The sequence below is a fragment of the Pseudorca crassidens genome, chromosome 11 (genome assembly GCF_039906515.1).
Source record: "Pseudorca crassidens isolate mPseCra1 chromosome 11, mPseCra1.hap1, whole genome shotgun sequence".
In the NCBI taxonomy this organism is placed as follows: domain Eukaryota; kingdom Metazoa; phylum Chordata; class Mammalia; order Artiodactyla; family Delphinidae; genus Pseudorca; species Pseudorca crassidens.
Window position 1 is genome coordinate 5,598,706 of NC_090306.1, and position 12,752 is coordinate 5,611,457.

The following is a 12,752-nucleotide window of genomic DNA, read 5'->3' on the forward strand; positions in this document are numbered from 1 at the left end:
CCAAACAACAGTATAAGGGATTTTGAGAGACATCCTTAAAATAGGTCAAGATAGAAAAAAGATCTGACGCTTAATACATCCTCGCATAGGATGAGGAATTTCATATCCACACAAAGCTATCACATATAAAATATCACTTTCAGTCATTTGAGGGCCTGACGGTCCAGCCTGCGTTATCCAGGTCTGGGACTTGCGCTCCCCGCTATCCACCCACCTTCTCCATCTCCCTTTAACCCTCCACACGCCGTTATCTGTCTTCTCACACTTTCCTCAAAATCAAGGCAGGGAGTGCAGGGAAGCCCAGACAAAAACCAGTTCGTTCTTCCATCGGGGAAATAACGGAAACAGTTTGAGACAACCGGCAAAAATCAACTGGGGATTATTTTCATTCACAAGTGGTCCGGAGCCAGCCCAGGTGGTTCAGCGTCGTCATTCCCTCCTGCCTCCCCGCCCGTATACCCACCACCATGTCGTCTGCAGTGTTCACCCTGCTGACTGATGGAGGCGGTACTCACGTCGTGCAGGGGGTAGGCAGCCTCGTAGATATTATTTGCTATCAGAGAATTAATACCTGCAGAAGAAGGAAGATGAAAACGGTAACTGTAGGGCAGGGGTTTCTCAACTTGACCTTGGTCTTCTGATAAATACTAATTCCCCCAGCCCCACCTCTCAGCTGAGAAGCCCTACCCCTCCAGATCCTCCCAGTCAAGAAGTTCCTTTCGGGCTTGACTTCTCAGCATAAGAACAGTATTTTTTCATTTCCCAAATGCAAAGTTATGATTAAATAGCAGATACGCTCTCTCAAACGTCACGTCCGTCCTGTCCTCGTACACTCAGATCCCTCTGGTCCCGGAACCCTCACCACCACTGCCTCCATGGCCACAGCCATGTGCTGAGAATATCTGTGTTCAGTGACCGGCATAGGAATGACCACAGGGATTACTGTAATTATAATCAATAAACACGTCCGTCAGAGCATCCCACCGCACTTCATCTGAACTCACTTCCGGCCCCTCCCTGTTCCTTCACGAGGCAGCGTGCATTATGGTCCACGACTGACCTGCCTGGACCATTAGATCCCTAGGGCAGTGTGACCTGGGGAACCCCGGGTGTCCCCATGACCCTTTCAGGGGGTTCATAAGGTCAGACTATTTTTATAGTAGTACTAAGACACTGTTTGCTTTTATACTCCTATTCTCTCACGAGTCTACCGCGGAGTTTTGTGACCTGTGATGACATCATCCCCGGACAGCTAATGGAATGTGGGCTTGCGTATCCTTGTACTTTAAACTCTTCTCAATTTTAACTTCAAATATAACAAATATTGATCAATATAACGCACCTAGATGAAAGCCCTGTAGGCGCTCTCGATGATTTTTAAAAGTGTAAAGAGGTCCTGAGACCACAAAGTTGGAACACCGCGTGACAGGGGATCCATTTTTTTTTTAATCCCGACAGTATTCCACAGCACTGGGCACACACACAGCAGACCCTACTAAACAGATGTTACGTGAAGGAGTGGCTCCATCCCTGTAACTCCAATATACTCACCACAGAGAAGCTCCTGTCCAGCACAGAGCCACTACTACTCCCTCATTTCATTCACCTTTGGATTCAGAGACTATAACATGCCCTGTATGTTCTGTCACTCCGGACAGTCTGCCCTGGGTTGCTGGCTCCCAGATGGAAGGGATCATATCTCATCAGCTCGAGGACCCTGCCTGCGGGGATGCACATTCAGTGGGGGGCAGGGGGGCGGCAGGGGGCGGGGTCTCTGATACACAGTGATTTCCCTCGTCTCAAGCACGCTTTCTGCCCTGAACCATTCTTTCCGGAGACGCTGTAGACAGTAGTGTGAAGAGGAGAAATTCGATTTTGGAGGGAAACACCCATGACGTCCAAATGCTAAGTAATCTGCATTTGCAAACGAGCCTGGAGAGATGGGCCAGGCTGCGTGACAAAGCTAGACGACAGCGACTCGTGAAAATTCATGGTTTTCCACCTCCCCCACCCAGTCAGTGCCCCATCGTGTGCCCGGAGGCTCAGAGGTTCTCAAACAATCCTCCTCCCTCCATCAGCCTCCTCTTCCTCAAACCATGCCCCTATTCCCCTGGGATGCCAGAACGGCTGGCCAGGGGCCCACGTGGGAGCAGAGGCCCTCAGGAGGCTGCAGGGGCGCCTGGCAGAAGCGGCCACTCTTCCAGTGAGTTGAGAGCTGAGATTTCAGGGCTGCGGCGTCACCCAAGGGCCAGTCCTTTCCTGATTTTACGTCTCCTCCTCGGCATGCACAGAAAACATCAGAAATAACTGGGGGGAGGGGGCGGAGATGGGGGATGGAGGGGGGGTGTAGGGAGTTAAGGGTTGGGGAGAGGGGCCCCGGGGCTGAAGGAGCTGCAGATTCGTCTTCCTCCGAGGACTACAATTTCACTCTGAGCATCATTAATCAGTTCAAGAGCCATAACCACAGCAACGTGTAGCCACCCTACAATCATCAAGGGGAGGGATCCCGAGCCGGGAGGGGGCGGGGGTGGTTCAAAGCTGTCTCCATGGATACAGGCTGAAGCACCACAGGCGGGCAGGGCTCCAGCTAGACCGCACCCCACGCCCTACCCAACCCCATCCCTGCACCCATACCCACCCCCTGGTTGCCAAGGCGGCAGCATATACCCTGAAGACAGTCGCCAAACTGCGTGGAAAAGTTCAGCAGGCGTGGAGCTCCCCTGCTCATTCTCAGCTTTGCTTAGAGGAGCCCAGCGTCTGACAGCACTGGGCCGACAACCTCAACTCCTGGGTCCTGCCACCAGAGCTTCAAAAAAGATCTCGAACCGTCGGAGGTCTAAAGCTGTGCACCCTACGTCTCATCTGGAACAAAGTTCCTTGGCACTGAATGTCAGTTTCACTTCTAGAATGCTGTCCACGCCTTGTTTGCTGCCCTCCGAAGGCCTGCAAGGTCCCTGAGGCAGGGGGCACGCCCCCTCACTGGAGTCTCCCAGGGCTCCCGCCTCACTGCTGCGAACACAAAAGGGATGACGGTTGTTACCCAAAAGAGTAAGCAGCCCTATGGCGAAAGTGATCGCAGCGTCTCTTCCCGTGTATCACGGGCATCTGCATACCCGCTACTCCAGTTTTCTTTGGCAACCGACGCTGATGAAGGAAACTTAAACTCTGGTTGACTAGTCTGCTTCGTAAGAGAGGAACCAAGATGACTCAGGTCATCAAACCTGAACTGTCCTAAACCAGATAGCCAGAGCTTCAAGATGCTGTCGTTGACTGTGTCTCTGCCCCATGGCTGTGTACCTCCCCCTCTTCAGGTGGTATCTTATGGGCCATCCCGTCAGTGGCTGCTGGGCAGAGGGAGCGGATGGTACACGAAAGGAAGAGGAATGGGGAGGGGGAGAGGCAAGTGGAAAAGCAACTGTTTATCCACAACTTCATCCAAGAATGGGAACTGCTTTGGTCTCTCAGCCACAGACTTCAGACACCAAGATTCTACCCCCAAACAAGCATGGAAATCAGTTTGAAAGAAGAAAATAATCAAACTTTAAAAAAAAAATTGAAATTCTGAATTTTTCCTTTCTTTTCAGCAAAAAGGGCTAATTGGTTCCATCATGCATCCTCCATCTGGCCATAACGGCAAAGCTTTCTTCTTCAGGATGACTTCCAAAGTCCTTCCTCTCTGCTCTAGACCCAGGGAGAGAGATCTGAGACCCAATCTTTTGTCCTCCTACTCCCAGAAGGAGAGCCAGCCAGAAGCAGAAAGCACTGAGAACATTTTCCTTCCCCTCTCGCCCCAAAGAGAAGCAGGGCCTCGGCCCAAACAAAGCGTGGCCCACCGAGGACTTCTTTACTGATCCCCAAAGTCCCTTCAGGTCACCGGGTACTTCACACCTGTTGCTTAGAACCACAATTCCCCAGGGAAAAGGCTCACATCTTCTCTCTGCCCAGCACTGGCCACAGCTCTGCTGATTCTGCCAAGCCCAGCAACACTGGGCCTCTGCAAATCCGGGGTCAGGGTCAAGGACCAGAGCAGGGTGGGCTCAGGCCCTGGGACTGGTACCTGAAAACACCCTCGGAATATAAAACCTAAGGCCTCGCATTTAGCTTCCAAGACATCTCTGGTTTCCTGGACACAAAGGCTGACCCAAAGCACGGTTTCTGGTCCGCCTCCCAAGGTGAAAATCTCACGAAATCTACAAGTGCCCCCGAGTGATAGGGACTGCAGCTCTGCCCCTCCAGGCCAAACACCAGGACAGGTACTTAGAGAGATGATGCTCAACTCCCGAAAACTCATTCGGTTTTGATTCCCCCCAGAACAGGGCCCAGTCTGCCCGGCGTTCTGCTTTCATCCCTGTATTCCAGCCGGACGTAAATCTAAACCAGAGCCCCCCAGACAGTGCACTGAACAGAGACTATATTTACCCATCACCCAGTTGTCTTGACATGTGCTTAATTACTTAAATGCCTTTAATCCCAAGCCTTTTCTTCTGACAAAATATAAACCAGTTCAGCTGGATGAATGATAAACCAGATGTTTACACCACACAACATGATCTGGCTTCGGTCAAAGTAATTAAGACATCGTCTCCTGAGTAGGGAGGGGAGATGCCCAAAGCATACATTTGTTTAAAGGCTCTGACACCGAAATATCTAGGAAAATGGAGCTCCACCAAGCTGTAATTTTCTGTCCATGAAAAGGCAACAACTTTCACATGAAGAAGCAGGAGAGGCGTCAGTCAAGGAAGCTTGGGCTTCTTTCCACGGTAAAGCGCACTTGAAAGGCATTCCAGAATGGGGTGAACTGGCCCAGTCCTGAACCCGACCGCTGACCTGACGTTACGTTGATTAGGAGGCACCCTCGGGCTGGGCCAAGCTCGTGATGACTCGCAGACTACCACCACCCTGCAGACCCCAAACTCACAAGTACTTCCAGGCTCTGGATGTGGCGTGTGTATCAGCCCACCATCCCTCACTGCCCAGGTAAATAAAAGGGAAAGGGCAAGCGGGCTCTCGGGGAGGTCACAGAAGAAACCCCCCAAATTAAAAGGTAGACAGTCACCAAATGCCGATCCTTTTTCAAGGTCAGCTCCCCTTTCTTTGCCTTCTTCTGCTAATTTTTATCCTGCTGCCCCTCCTTTCACCAAAGAAGAAAAAAAGTAAAGAAAAGACAAAAAGGCGACAGGAAGTCCAAGAGACCCTACTGCTGGCTAGGACACTGAAAGGAACCAAACGGCGAACGTCCATATAGCAAATGTTAGAAAGACCGCAACAAAGATTAAGCCCTTCACAGAGCAGGCTTGGTTTCGTTCGAGGACTTCGGGGAAGTGACATTCAGATGCCCAGAAGACCAGCACGTGGACTACCCTCCCCACTCCCAGACGCAGGCAGGGCAAGAAGCCTGTGGCAGCCCATCCTGCACTCACATCGCTGTCTACCTTTAGAGTCCCTAAGAGTCACCTGGGGAGCGGGTTGAAAATGCAGTTTGGGACTAGCAGGTGCAAACTAGTATATACAGGATGGATAAACAACAAGGTCCTACTGCAGAGCACAGGGAACCATGTACACGGAGGGTAACGGCTCTCCCGCTAATTCCGGGTCACGATGCTGCCTGGCATCCCCAACTGCCAGGCCACACCTTTGTACATGGTCTCTGTTGATATTCCTGCCCTGAATGGTGGTCATGTGAGTGTGTCATCTGCTCCTGTTGGGACCCTAACCTGATTCTCTGGAGTGGTTCCCTTTCTGTCTTTTGTATCATTTGCTTTCCCTGCACGCATCTCTCTCGCTAGACAGCCACGTGGCTTATTCGTTCTTCTCAAATGCCACTCAAATGTGAGCTCCGTAAAGGCACGGATCTGTGTCTGTCTGAGTCCCTACTCTAGTCCCCAGTTCTAGAACATGAATGATACGTAGAATACGAATAAATATTTGTTGAATGAATGGATGTCACAGTGGGAAGACCTCAGCTTCCACCTTCGCTGGAAAACCTTTCCCAATAACTTTATCCGTTTATTAACTGATTAATTTACAAGAGCACTGAAGAAGAGTCAAGAAACTCGGGTTTCCGTCAGCTCCAAACCTCTAACCTTGGGCTCGAAGTCAATCTCTCTGTTGGGAAAGTGGTTAATATCTAATATCCGTTGAACCTACTCTGCACGGGAGTTAAAGGATCAAAGGAGACTAAAGAGTGTGAAAGTGCTTTGCAAAGCATACGATGACACACATGCAAGGGGTCCTTACTATCTTGGGTACAGGAAGACCTCATGTGTACAGAGATCTCTTATCTGGTTATCTCAGCTCTCACAACAGAGAACCCAGAAGAAAAAGTCTCTCAGTCTCAGGCAACCGACTCCCTAAGGTCACGTACCTAGCCCAGCAGAATCCTCCAGATCCTTCCGCAATGCCTTTTCGCTCTCTCTTTACCCCAAATTCTAATGAGTTTGTTTTTCTGTGTCCTAAATAGCACGGCAAACCTTGAAATAGCAAAACTCAGGGAGGGAGGTCACCAGAGTCAAGAATTCAAAAACATCAGAGACTGTGGGGCAAACAGCCCTAATAATACTTAGGTAATCCTTGAGGAAACTTGGATAACCTTGTATTCTCAAGGATAATCCTGAATCCTACAGAAAAGCTTACGTATGCCTTTCTAGAGAGACCATATGTTGATATATTCTATGTAAGAAAGCAGGGAATTTTAGAGAGACTTTAGAAAAATTTCTATATAAGAAGATGTTGCTGAGGACATGAAGTGCTACACCACTGACTGTATTCCCCTCTCACTTCGGTTCAAGGTCAAATTTGCAGCCCAACTGCAAAAGCTAGAGGGCCGTATGGTTTGCATATCTGTAGTCTATTTTTTTTGTGTGTGTGTGTGTGGTACGCGGGCCTCTCACTGCTGTGGCCTCTCCCGCTGCGGAGCACAGGCTCCGGACGCGCAGGCTCAGCGGCCATGGCTCACGGGCCCAGCTGCTCCGCGGCACGTGGGATCTTCCCGGACCGGGGCACGAACCCGTGTCCCCTGCATCGGCAGGCGGACTCTCAACCACTGCGCCACCAGGGAAGCCCTGTAGTCTATTTTTTCCTCCTAGTTTCAACATTCTATTTTAATTTGTGCTTTTCCTGTTTCTTATTTCTTTCTTTATTATTTATATTATGCTGTTTTATTGTTTTTCTTGTAAGTCACCTCAGAAATTTTGTGGAACAAGACGGGACTATAAATAAATCAATACATACATCTTGTATACGCAGCATAATGCTTTGCAAAGTAGGCATTCAAAACAATGTATTTTCTACAAAGAAGAAAGTGACAATACCAGATAAACGGGAGTGATTCGGAATTGTTATTATCTTTAGTTTTATTTTTCCATCTTCTATTTCTGATCTTTATCATCTTTTCCATCTTCTAATTTCCACTGTAATTGAGGACGATGAGACAGGGAGTAAAGCTTTGTAAACTGGTCACAAAAGTAACGACCACATAAAAGGCAATTCCAAGGCTGAAGGATCAATGAAAATGCCTTGGAAAACAATTCCACACACAGTCCTGTTCTTCCTTTTTCTTTTATTTTTATGAGGCAACCCTCCTCCGGAGGAAATCTAAGCCAATTCTAAGCCCGTGTGTGTTTCTCTATAAAACCAGAGAGAAGGGCAATAAAATCAAAAGTTACCCATGGCTCAAAGGTCCGTATTATCCTGAGGCCTCACAATGTTATCACATTCCTCATTCTTTCTGATCTTCTAAGTAAGATGGTAAGTTGGCCAAAAAGCTTGAAGGGTACTACTGTATTTTCCCAGGCGGAAGTCAAAGAACCTGAGAATCGGCCTTCAGCGTTCTCCTCTCCTGGGAAGCAGAGTCCAGTCCCTTGTTAGGAGCTAGTAAACCATCAGCAATTACTGTGGAACCAACAGCCCATAAAGACAGCCAAACGCCACGCTGAGTTCCCTGCATCCCAAAGGCAGAGGAAATAGGCTCGGAGGAGGGAACCCAGCTTCTAGACCGAGTTCTAACAGTGTGTCAGTATGCGGCTCTGGAGAAGACACCCCTCCTGTCTGTGCACCTCGGTAACGGGAGATGATAATTCCTGACATACCTACCTTCCCGGGGAGTCACGAAGCTAACACTGGATAACTTATGATGATATTTAGATGCATCCGTGGGAGCTGGCTTTTCTCAATCTGTGCTCCCCTTGCCCTCTGTACACTTCTAAGAGCATACCTGCCAGACGACCTCATAATTATCTGTTTACGTGTCTGTCCACCTGGCTAAACTAAGAGCCCTGCAAGAACAGAAAGTAGGTCCAATTCATCCTGCCATCTCTTAGTTTCTAGAACATCATTTGACACACAGCAGGTGCTCAATAAATGTTTTCTGAATGTCAAAAAAGAAAGAAATTTTTGAAAACTACTCAACAACAAAATCCTTAAGATGTCTGACTTTGTGACATCAGAAAACAAACAAACAAACAAACAGATCCTCAAAGGGAAAAAAAACTGCTGTCTTAAAGCAGAGGGTCTCTAATGGCTTTTCAACAATCTGGAGGCTGTCCCTCAAAACAAACTTTAGTTTTTAAGGACTTCCCAGTTTACAAAACAAACTAACAGTTTCCCATTTAATCTTTACAAAAACTCTCCAAGACACGTAATTCTTACCTAAAAGGGACAACTGGGTTGGAGAGAAGTTACGTCATTTGTCCACAAACACACATCACAGGGAACTCACCAGCTACTGCTATGACAGTAGCCGGCTGAGCACGTTTAATTAATTCACTAAAGCAAATCGACTGAGTAGAACGTGCAGGGCAGCCAGCCAAATGCACTGGGGGATAAAAGATGATCCAGACACATCTCAAGGACCGTCTCGGGGGTCTAAGCCACGGACACAGATAATCACCAAGAAAGACATCAGACTTGATGGGAGTTCCGAGGAGAGGGCATAAAGGGAGAACCTGGGGGACAGGGGTATTCGGTCTGGGGGTGGGCCCGGGTGAGACGTGGGGAAGGACATCCCAGCAAAGGGAACGGCAGGAATGAAACCAGAGAGGGCAGCAGTCACATTAACAGGAAGAAAGGCAGGAGAGATGGACAGGGTGAGAGAGGAATGAGATGGAAATGGGCACAGCCAGACGTTGATTTCAAGGTTCTGGGAATATCTCAGTGGAGGTATCCAGCTGGTCGCTGGAAAGGCTGGTGTGCCATGGGGGAGAGAAGTGGGAAACAGAAATTCACGTCTTCTGTGCAAAGTGAGAGTCAGGAGGCCAAGGGAACATGGAGAAGACAACCTTGAAAATGGGGGAGGAGGAAGAGAAAGCAAAGCAAGTGTGGTCCAGGAAGGAGAAGCAGGATCCTCCCTGGGTACAGTGACAGGGTCTGGAAGGACACAGGAAGACGAAGACGGAGGAAAAAGCCGTGCAACGCGGGCAGTACGCAGTCACCTGTGACACCCGAGGGAGCAGTCCAACCAAAGAGGGTGTGAGTGAATAAAAGGCAGATTACTGGAACCAAGGAGTGAACTGGACTAGAAGTGAGGGTAAATTCCAGAACTTTGATAGAGGCCACGGGAAAATACAAACTACATCCTCAGACCTCTTGACACCTCTGGTGGTCCTCGGTTACAAGTGCTCAAAGTGAGGGCTTCGGTCCATCCCGTGGGACTGAGGGGCCAGTGCATCGCCTCACTCAGAGTCTCGTCTCATCAGCTCCAGACAAACACCACCATATAGAAGATTTGATTTTTTAACACTGGAGTGGTATTTAAAATGTTGTCATGACATGAATACATCAAAGCAGAGTCACATACAGTCGCCCCCTTGAGAGGTCCCACACTGTTCTAATGGTACTGTCACTACACAGCACCTGCTCTGACTCCCTCTTCAACCCCTTCCCTCAGTCCTCAGGCAGCATATGGACCCCACATAAACTCTCCAACGTTAGCTATTATCACTGCCATCGTGGTTACTGCTCCTCAGCTTGGCGGCCTACTTTATTCCCTAGACTTGCCTCTAAATGACTCTTTTCAACTAAAAGCTGCCTCAAAAGCCCAAGGTTTGTCAGCCCAGGGTATGTTCTGAGTGATGAGTGACAGCAGCCCCTTTGGAAAGAGCATTCCACCTGCAGGGGGACCGTGTGGATGGGACACCGCACGTGGACCTAAGCTCAGCGTGTCACCCCGCCTGTGTCCCCTCCACCACCCGTCAGCATCCGGACCGCCTGCCTTATACTGCAAGCTCCCAAACACTGAGGGTCCTGCTTCAAACACAAACACCCCCAGGTTCAAAAACCAAACCACAAGGCAAACAGGTTTAGCCAGACAGGTTTAGTGGCGACAAGGATGCTGCCCTCAGAAGAGGTACCGTCAGACTGATTCACCCTCTCTGGGACTCAGCTTCTCTGACATCAAGTGAGGGGCTTGGACTAAAAGGCCTCTAAGATGCCTTTCTTCTTAAAAACAAACGAATTAGAAGCTGCCATGGGGCTTCCCTGGTGGCGCAGTGGTTGAGAGTCCGCCTGCCGATGCAGGGGACACGGGTTCGTGCCCCGGTCTGGGAGGATCCCACGTGCCACGGAGCGGCTGGGTCTGTGAGCCATGGCCGCTGAGCCTGCGCGTCCGGAGCCTGTGCTCCGCAACGGGAGAGGCCACAGCAGTGAGAGGCCCGCGTACCGAAAAAGAAAAAAAAAAGCTGCCATGATTTGGGTGGTTATTAAAACCTTATGGAGACTGTGAAGGGAGAGGAGCTGAATTTTCGGGATCAAGTGAAAGGTGTCAGCAAGGATCCAAGGAAACGAGAGGAAGGACAGAGACCCGGGGTGAAGGTCAGGGGGCAGGCAGGGCGTCCCCTCCACGCGGGCGTCTGTTTGTCTTGTTCTCAGTCTCCCTGGCCCCCAGCCCCCGTCAGCACGGCCCCCGGGGGGAGGGTCCTCACCCATCACGTTGTTGGCTCGAGAGCAGGCGGTGCGCTTCAGGATCTCGTGTACCTAAAACAGATGACAGTTCAGCCATGAGCATCTGGGCCACATGGTGCGTCCCCAGCCCGGGGGGGGGGGGGAGGATGGGCAGGCATGTGCCAAGCTCACGGACATTCCAACAAAGCATCTAACCCCTCATGCACACACACCCCGTCTGCCACCCCCCCGCCCCGCAAAATAAAGAAAAGCCTGTAAATTGACTGCAGTTACAGGAGGGAAGGGGAGCCCAGACTCACATCCCTCTGGAGGGCCCAGGAGGAAGCCGGGAGGGAAGGCGAGGGGGGGTGGCGTGCCCGCCCCACCAGCCCCAACAGTGCCCTGCTGCTGAGGGGTCCTGAGCGAGGCCCCTGCAGGTCCTGAGGGCCCGCGGGCCCCCCTGCAATGGAGCTGTCTCTCAGAGCTGCTTTGGGGACCCATGAAAGCGCTTTGGCAACTAGAAAAGGGCCACCTACATCTTGGTCCTTGGTGCTATCGCTTCTCTGCTTTTCCCCCAAGTCCTTATCACGCCTCCCCAGTCAGAGCAGGTCCCACCCATCCTCAAGACTCCAGGTGTCACAGCTCATCCTGGGCACACGGCAGGCTGCTGCTCAGTGACCACTGCACCATCAACAGGTCAACAGCCCCGACTGCGGGGCCTGCAGGGACCCTGTCGCTCACTCAGGAGGGCGGGGTGCCGAGAGCACCCCAGCCAAGGAAGCAGGGACCCAGGGCAGAGTAAACCTGCAGGCCAACCTCCAAGGAGTCTCAAGCCTGCTCCCGGCTCCAGGAAGGAAGTCGGCGTTGGGACAGACAGCTGGGCTGCCCAGACGCCCACGGGAAAGGGGGCACTGGGAGATGCAGGTGAGGTCCTCAGACCAAAGCCCAGGGCGGAGCAGACCCCAGAACAAAACCCAAGGCCCTTTTCTCCCCCCGTCACAATGTGCGGTGGACTGGGAAAAGGGCAGGAGGGGAAGGAAGAAGCTTCCAGAACGAGAAAAGATGTGTTACTCCATCATCATTCACACTCCCACGTTCCAGCCACAGACCTACAGGGAGTGGTAAGTAAATAACTTCCAGCAGAATGGGGTCCAAGAATGTTTAATTCACTTCTAATGCGGTACAGTATCCAACTGCAATAATAATTAGGAACAGCATTTATGTGGCAGCCTATTATTCTACAAGCACTTTGCAATTATCGGGTAATTTCCACAGTGCCTTATAACGTCCCCCCCCCAGTCGTGGGACCCAAGCTATGGGGAGACTTACAGCTTGTAACAGCATCAACTAAAACAATGGGAAGCTTATGCTTTTTTCTGTAGGAAGATAAAAGAAATCATATGCCCGTGTTAAATCTTCCTAGAACACTAGGCCAAGGGACCTGAGGTGTTTTCTTGCCCATCCTACAAGCAAAGAGTCAGGGCCGTGTTTTCAGCGTGACTTGGAAATGTTCTGTGTCTTCCTCCAATCACCTGCCCCTTCGTACCCTTCTCATCACCCTGCTGACTTGGAAGTCCTCTAGGTATCTAATGCTTATTCCTCCTCCTGTTGAAACTTAAGTTCTTTCCTAGGGATCAATGGAAGCACACTGCCATGTTTCCACTGTGGCCTAAGTGTTCAGCGTTCCTTGGGCCCCTTTTTCTCTCCCCTCTTCTGTCCATAGGCTGGATGCTCTCCAGGGGTGGAGGGGATAAATGGATCCGTGAACAGAGATGCCCTACAGCTCAGACTGGGGCCGCAGGGCCCAGGCCCTATGCAGATTTTCAGTGGAATCAACCATCCCGCAAAATCCAAAACCTTGACTGCAAAAGGCAAGA

At 50.5% G+C, this 12,752-nt stretch overlaps 1 protein-coding gene across 2 annotated transcripts in view; it reads right to left on the reverse strand.

Annotated features, from left to right (window-relative positions):
* Positions 1–12,752, reverse strand: part of ANO2 (anoctamin 2) — a 338,080-nt gene that overhangs the window by 226,295 nt on the left and 99,033 nt on the right. For both annotated transcript variants that reach the window (XR_010932208.1, XM_067695483.1), the window contains exons 7-8: positions 10,917–10,968; positions 516–571 (exon numbers count right to left, since the gene is read on the reverse strand). Coding sequence is in view for 1 of the 2 variants with exons in the window: in XM_067695483.1 (XP_067551584.1) it covers positions 516–571; positions 10,917–10,968 (108 nt within the window). In the remaining variant the exon portion in view is untranslated. The remainder of the gene's footprint in view (positions 1–515; positions 572–10,916; positions 10,969–12,752) is intronic.